This window comes from Molossus molossus, unplaced genomic scaffold, assembly GCF_014108415.1.
Source record: "Molossus molossus isolate mMolMol1 unplaced genomic scaffold, mMolMol1.p scaffold_m16_p_4, whole genome shotgun sequence".
Taxonomy (NCBI): domain Eukaryota; kingdom Metazoa; phylum Chordata; class Mammalia; order Chiroptera; family Molossidae; genus Molossus; species Molossus molossus.
Genome location: NW_023425377.1, coordinates 66,340,154 through 66,347,726, shown reverse-complemented (window position 1 = coordinate 66,347,726; position 7,573 = coordinate 66,340,154). Strand labels below are relative to the sequence as shown.

The window sequence follows — 7,573 nt, the reverse complement described above, 5'->3', positions numbered from 1 at the left end:
CGTCGGCTCGCGCACGCGCACAGCGGCGGCGGTAGCGGCGGCGGTTCCTGGTGGGGATTGTGAGGGGCTGGCGGCTCCCAGCGGAGCGGCGACGTTGAGGGGCTCACAGGTGGCGGCGGCGACGGCTCGGCGTGCGGCTCGTAGACCGGCTCGCGCCGCGGTGGGCGTTTCGGACCGGTCCAGGGACGCGGGCGAGGCGGCGGCTGCGGCCCGAGGCCTGCGGCCTAGGCCTCAGCGCAGCGGCGGGCTCGAGTGCGGCGCAGAGCCGGTCTGAGAGCCGTGTGCAGCGGCACCATGAGCGTGGAGGCGTATGGGCCCAGCTCGCAGACACTCACTTTCCTGGACACCGAAGAGGCCGAGCTTCTCGGCGCCGACACGCAGGGCTCTGAGTTCGAGTTCACAGACTTCACCCTTCCCAGCCAGACTCAGACACCTCCCGGAGGCCCCGGAGGCCCGGGAGGTGGCGGCCCGGGAGTCCCGGTCGGCGCGGGCGCGGGTGCTGCGACCGGACAGCTTGACGCCCAGGTGAGCGGCACATGGCGGCGCCGGAAACTGGGCCGGAACTCTGCATCCTGAGACCTACTCTGGCTCCCCCACTCAGGCCGGGCCCGGATTAACCTGCCCCGGCTCTCCGACTCCCGCCCACTCCAGAGTAACCTGTTCTGGGTCCCTCACTCCGGCCGAGTCCGGAGTAATCTTTTTCAGGACCCCCCACTCTGTAGAGTTGAGAGTAACCTGTCTCGGTTGCCACAGTCCTGCTGGGCGCAGGGCAGACCTACTCCTGGTCTAACTGCGTCTGGGTGATCTGCCTTGATACCTCTAAGGCCCGGTCTGGATCCAGTTCAGGCCAGGTCTCGGTGACCTGACATAAGTCCTTTTCTGAGCATGTCGGAGTTGACCTGCTCTAGGTCCGTCTCCGGCCAGGTCGGGGTGACCTGTCCCTGAGTGTCCCTCTATCTTGGTCCGGGATCATCTGCCCAGATCTCCTCTCCAGCGGAGCCGGAGCCCTGCCTCACCCCCCACCTGTGGTCGCGGCCATCTGGGCACCCGGATTCACACACCGAGCCTCCGGATCAAATTTCCCCAGACCCAGGGACTCTGGTGAGGGAAGAGTGGAGGCTCCTGGAGCAGAAACAATTTTTGCCTCCAGTGGAGAACCCCATACTCACTGGTTATTGATACTGTTCTAGAGGCAGGTTGCATTTTGTTTTTCCTTCTTGCATTGCCTGTTGCTGAAACCTATGTGTTATGTAACTCCATAGCCTGCCTTGGAAAAGTTGGGTTTGAGTTTGTTCCTGCAGTGGGCAGTGAGAGTGGGTTTTACATAAATGGGTCTGCCATATTGGACATTTACTTTTAATGATGTGAACATTTAGCGAAAGCTACTTAGGTATTTTAAATTTCGTTTTGGTGTATGAGAAATTTCAGGCGTACACTTCCTGGACCTGGGTTCTGGCCTGGGGGTGGGAGAGTGGACTGGTTAGGGCCTTGGGCAGGGGTCCCAGGAAATGTCATCATCATTCTCTGGGTCTCAGATTCTATTCAACAGGTTTTACCATGCCTGGCACCTCCCTTGGGTTTATTTTCCTGAATTCTCAACCAGGGAGGAGCTATGAGGTTCACTTTGTCACAGGTGTCTCATGGCATGAGGACCCAGTGCCAGGGTTGGGGGAGCCACTCCATCATCAGCCAGAGTGAGCTCAAATCCTGTCCTGGGGGATGGGGGCTTGCATCCTGGTTGGTTGAGTCACTCCTGTGGGTAGCCCACCCACTTGGGCTTTCTTTTAGCCACTAATAGAAGCAGAAAACATTTGACTCATTCCAACCCCAGATTCCTTAAAAATAGAAGCCTGATGGGTGGGGCATCAGGGAGAACAGGTGTGCAAGTATGTTTGGTTTTCCAGTTTTGTTTACATGTGGAGGTAGGGAGGAGAGGGGAGAGTTTGCCGGAGAGAAGAATGAGCTGCTGTAAGTACTTGATCACACCTGTGATTTCAGACTCTATACTTCCATTTGCACAGCTGTAAAATTAGGCATAGCAGTTTTACTTTTCTTACTTTTAAATATAAATGAAATCTAGACTTGTGTATGAGTGGACCAGATAGTTCTCCCTGTAACTTTTACTCAGTTTGTCTGGAAGCCCTAGAATAAAGATCTCTTGGTTGAGCAGTGTGCCACCATCTGTGGCAGCTCAGGGTTGTGAAAGGTAATGGTTTTATTACAGATCTTTTTTAACTGTAGCCAATACAAAATAGCAAAGCTGAGGCAGCTCTGGTTCTAGTATTATTCCTTGTGTTTTCGATCGATTGAGGGCTTGTCATTCTCTTTCAGTTGAAATAATTGATTTATTTCCCTGCACCTGAACCCTGAGCTGTAAAAAATAAAAGCATTAAAACTCTTCACTGGAGGTGCACAGCCAGTGTGGCTCAGTGGTTGAGCGTTGACCCATGCGCCAAGAGGTCACCGGTTCAGTTCCTGGTCAGGGCATGTGCCCAGGTTGTGGGCCCAGTCCCCAGTGGCAGGCATGCAGGAGGGGGCCCATCAATGTTCTCTCTCATCGATGTTTCTATTTCTCTCTCCCTCTCCCTAAAAATCAGTAAAGAAAAATAAAATCATTATTTAAAAAAAAACCTCTTCATTGGAGGTAAAGTTGCAGTTGAGTTCACTTGAGTTCTGATTATATCAAAAGGGACTGTCCTTATTTTTAGTTAACCCTGATGACCCACCCACCTGTGACATAACTTTTTTTTTCTTTATTGATTTGAAAGGGAGAGGGAGAGAGAGAGATAGAAACATCGATGAGAGAGAACATCGATTGGCCAGCCCCTCCTGTGTGCCCCCCACTGGGGATTGGGCCCACAACCAGGGCATGTGCTCTGACCGGGAATTGAACTGGCGACCTCTTAGTGCGTGGGTCTATGCTCAGCCACTGAACCACGCTGGCCAGGCCTAAGTTTTGATTTGTATTTTGGGTCACAAGAGAAGGCCATGAATTTGAGTGCAGGAAAGTCTGAATAGAATTGGAAAGTAGAAAAAGTTGGTTATCTTTTCTGCCATTTGATGGCATTGGCTACCTACAGCATTTGGGAAGACTTTCCTAGTTTGTCCTCAGGAGTTACCTGTGTAACCAACTGTATGATGGGGCTTCCAGAGAGAGTAAAAAAAAACTTCCATTCTGAATGTCTTTTGATTTGATTTTACTGGATAAGTGGTTGGAAAGTGTCAAGTGCTGTGCAGCCATTTTTGTTTGGACAGACCACATTTTTTTTATCCACACGTGTTGGTGGACATTTGGGTTGTTTCCGCTTTTACTTATTATGAATAGTGCTGCTGTGAATATTGGTGTACAGTTTCGTTGTGGATGTATGTCTTCAGTGAAATTGCCGGCCATGTGGTAACTGCGTAACTGTTTCAGGAGCTGCCAGACAGTTTTCCAGTGTACAGCCACTTTTGATATCAGTCCTGACTGCCAGTTTTGCACAGTTGGGTTTTCTTTTTAGTATGTTTTTATTGATTTCAGAGAGAGGAAGGAAGAGAGAGAAACATCAATCAGTTGCCTCCTGCACATCCTATCCTGGGGATTGAGCCACAAACCGGCATGTACCCCAACTGGGAATCGAACCAGTAACCTTCAGAAGCATGGGCTAATGTTCAACTGAGCAACACTGGCTCGGTTTGCAGTTGGTTTTACCTGAAAGTTTGTTTAGAGGCAGGATATCTGTCCCAGCCAGGGTGAGAGAACTGCAGGCAGGTATGACACCTGCTGAGTTCTTGAGTTGGTTCAAGTAACACTCATTTTCTTGTTTATGAAATGAAACTGATATTTATCAAATCCCTCTGGATCCTGGAATGAAAAGTGCTGACACAGCCTTGCCAAGTGCCTGTAAGACAGTTTTCTTTTGAGCAGCTGACCCTTTCCTGGGTCCTTTCCCTGCCCTTAAAGGAGTGGGAAAGGTAATTTTCAGAAGTTCTTTGTCTCATAGTTGGTGCTACAACCCTTCTGGTTTGTCTAGTTGGAATATTTCTTCCTGAGTGTTGCTACAATTGTGTTTCCTCCAAACGTTGGAATTATGATGAAAATCTAAGAGTTAGGAATACTGCCCAATCAAAAAAATAACTATCTATTGCTATATGCAACAACATGGAATCATCTCAGAATAATTACACTGAATGAAAAAAGCACTTTGACCAAAAAAAAAGATGCTCCTCAACTTAAAATGTGATTTATGTCCGGATAAACCCATTTTGTTTATTTGTTTTTTGTTAATACTCACATGAGGATATTTTTTCATTGATTAAAAAAAATTTTTTTTAATCTTCACCCAAGGATATTTTTTCATTTATTTTTAAATAGAGTGGGAAGGAGGGAGACAGAGAGAGAGAGAAACATTGACATGAGAGAGATACATCAACTGGCTGCCTCCTGTACAACCCCAAACAGGACTAGGGACCGAGTCACAACTGAGGTATGTGCCCTTGACCAGAATCGAACCCAAGACTCTTTGGTCTGCAGGCTGGCACTCTAATTGCCGAGCCAGACCAGCCAGGGCTCCATTGATTTTCCTTTTATTTTTTATTTTTTTATTATTATTTTTTTTTAATCCTCACCCGAGGACATTTTTCCATTTTTTGTTCCAATAGAGCGGGAGGGAGAGAGAGGAAGAGAGAGAGAGAAACATCGATGTGAAAGGGACACATCGAGTGGCTGCCACCCGCACGACCAACCAGGGCCGGGGACAAACTGCAACCGAGGTACATGCCCTTAGCGGGAACCGAACCTGGGTCTCTCCAGACCGCAGGCCGATGCTCTAACCGCTGAGCCAAACCGGCCAGGGCTGATTTTCCTTTTAGATAGAGTGGAAGGGAGTGAGGGAGGGAGAATGAGAAAAACATCGACATGAGAGAGGCGCATTGATTGGTTGTAGGACTGGGGGTCAAACCTGCAACCCAGGTACATGGCCTTGACTGGGAATCAAACCCATGGTTCTTTAGTTCTTGAGCCAGCGTTCTAACTGCTGAGACAAACCCATTGTAAGTTGAGAATACCAGAATTCCAAAATGCATTTAATACATCTAACCTACTAAATGTTGTAGCTTAGCCTAGCCTACCTTAAATGTGTGCAGAACACTTACATTAGCCTATAGTTGGGCAAAATTGTCTTGCTGCTGCTACCTAGCATCACAAGAGAGAATTATACCACATATCACTAGCCCAGGAAAAGATAAAAATTTAAAGGAGGGTTTGTGCTGGCCCTGGCTGGTTTGGCTCAGCTGTTGGAGCGTCAGCCCAAGGACTGAAGGGTCGCAGGTTCAATTCCAGTCAAGGATTTGTAGGTTCAATCCCTGGCCCTGGTTGGGGTCCTGCAGAAGGCAGCAAATCGATTTGTCTCTCTTACATCGATGTTTTTCTCTTTCCCTCCCTCCCTTCCACTCTATCTAAAAATAGGTTGAAAAATGTCCTTGGGTGAGGATTGAAGAAAAAACAAGGATCGTTTGTACTGAATGCACATTGATTTCTCACCATCGTAAAGTGGAAAAATCATAAATTGGGGAATCGTCTGTATCTACTCTATGATTCTGATCATATAAAGTTCTAGAAAGTGCTAACTACCTTTGAGTAGTAGAAAGCAGGTCTGTGGTTGGAGGGAGGGGAGGAAAGAAAGGAGGGAGGGATGACAAAGGTCACTAGGGGAGATTCATTGTTTGGATTGTGGGTGTTTACATATGTTGACGTGTGTCAACTTATAAAATTATACTTTAAACATGTGTCATTTATTTACTTTTTTTCTTATTCTTTTTTTTTTTTTTTTTTTTTTGGTACGTGCCCCTAGTGCGAACTGAACCCAGGACTCTCTGGTCCGCAGGACAATGCTCCAACCGCTGAGCCAAACCGGCAAGAGCTAACATGTGATTTATTGTAGGTCAGTTGTATCTCAATGTAAGGTGAAAAGTATATGGACATACCACTACCCACTTATTCAAGTGGTGCTGTTTTTTTATTTTAATTTTTAAAATATTTTTTCTTGATCGATTTTTGAGAAAGTGGAAGGGAGGGGGGGAGAGAGAGAGAAATATTGATGAGAGAGAACATTAATTGTCCATCCTTTGCATGTCCCCCACTGGGGATTGGGCCCACAACCTGGGCATGTCCCCCACTGGATATTGGGCCCTGACCTGGAATCAAACTGGTGACCTCTTGGTGCATGGGTTGACAATCAGTCACTGAGTGACACCAGCTGGGCTGGCTCTGTTTGTTTGTTTTTTTAAAGCTGGAGCCTTGGCCAGTTTGGCTCAATGGTTGGAGCATCAGCCTGTGGACCAAAGGGTCGAGAGTTCGATTCCCTGTCAGACATGTACCTGGGTTTCAGGTTTGATTCCCAGCCTGGGTCTGGGTCATGCAGGAGGCAACCAGTCATTGTGTCTCTCTCACATCAATGTTTCTCTCTTTCTCTCCTACTCCCTCTAAAAATCTATGGAAAAGGATCCTCAGGTGAGGATTAACAACAACAACAACAAAAAGCTGGAAATACCATTTGGAACTCTTATACCTTATTGGTGGATGGTTACCCACAGCTCTGTGGCTCAGCAGAGAAACAAGGCAGTTGCCCATATGTGGGGCTGCTCAGAGTGTTACAGCAGCTTCGTTCATGAGAGACCCAAACTGGAAACAATCTAGTAGCTATAAACCCGTGACTGGGTCCGGCCGGTGTGGCTCAGTGGTTGAGCATCCACCCATGCACCAAGAGGTCGCCAGTTCGATTCCTGGTCAGGACACATGCCCGAGTTGTGGGCCCAATCCCCAGTGGGGAGCATGCAGGAGGCGGCCTGTCGATGTTCTCTCTCATTGATGTTTCTATCTCTCTCTCCCTCTTACTTCCTCTCTCTCTAAAATCAATAAAGGGAAAAAAATTAAAACAAAAAACGTGACCAGATATGCAAAGGTTCTTCCTCAGTTGTAGTCCTGAGTACACAAACTTGGGCTTCTTTTTCGTTTTCAAGTGGGAAGATGCTTGGATAAAGAGTTGTTACCTAGTCTTCAAAATTATAATCCTGCTGCCTTCATAATTCATGGAAAGCTGTCCCCATATATCAAACAGATCTTCTTCTGCTTACTGGCCTGTAGCTTATGACGAGAAGGAGTGAGTTTGATACAGTCCAGGAGTTCCTAAAGTGATATGGTTAAAATTGGAGTGGGACTCTTTCCTTCTGATTTTGTGAATATGCAGTTCAATTGTTATATATGCACGCCTTGAAAAAAATCAGAGGTAAGACACTGGTAACCTTGCAGAAGCTCTGACAAGTGTTCATCCATCACTTTCTCATTGTTGGATTTTCCAGGTTTGTTTCCAAATGGTGAGGACTCAGCCAGCAATTAGAACAAAGGGAGGTTTAATGGTGAATAAATGAAATGACTTCTTACTCAATTTGCCCATTTCTTCACCCACATTCAGGAAGGTTGGGGGAAAATTAATGCCAATACAATACTAATATTAACTAATAACTAAAGTTCTCTCTCATTCCAGCTCTCACATACCAGAAAAAGACGTCTCATTTGTAAGTGTGCAAGTCAGTG

General features: G+C 47.1%; 1 protein-coding gene across 3 annotated transcripts in view; it reads left to right on the top strand.

The window, feature by feature from the left end:
* The first annotated feature begins 257 nt into the window (after positions 1–257).
* UPF1 (UPF1 RNA helicase and ATPase) overlaps positions 258–7,573 on the top strand; it is a 39,378-nt gene continuing 32,062 nt past the window's right edge. For all 3 annotated transcript variants that reach the window (XM_036281873.1, XM_036281874.1, XM_036281872.1), the window contains exon 1: positions 258–525. In XM_036281873.1, coding sequence (XP_036137766.1) covers positions 295–525 — 231 coding nt within the window. In that variant the 5' untranslated portion in view covers positions 258–294. The remainder of the gene's footprint in view (positions 526–7,573) is intronic.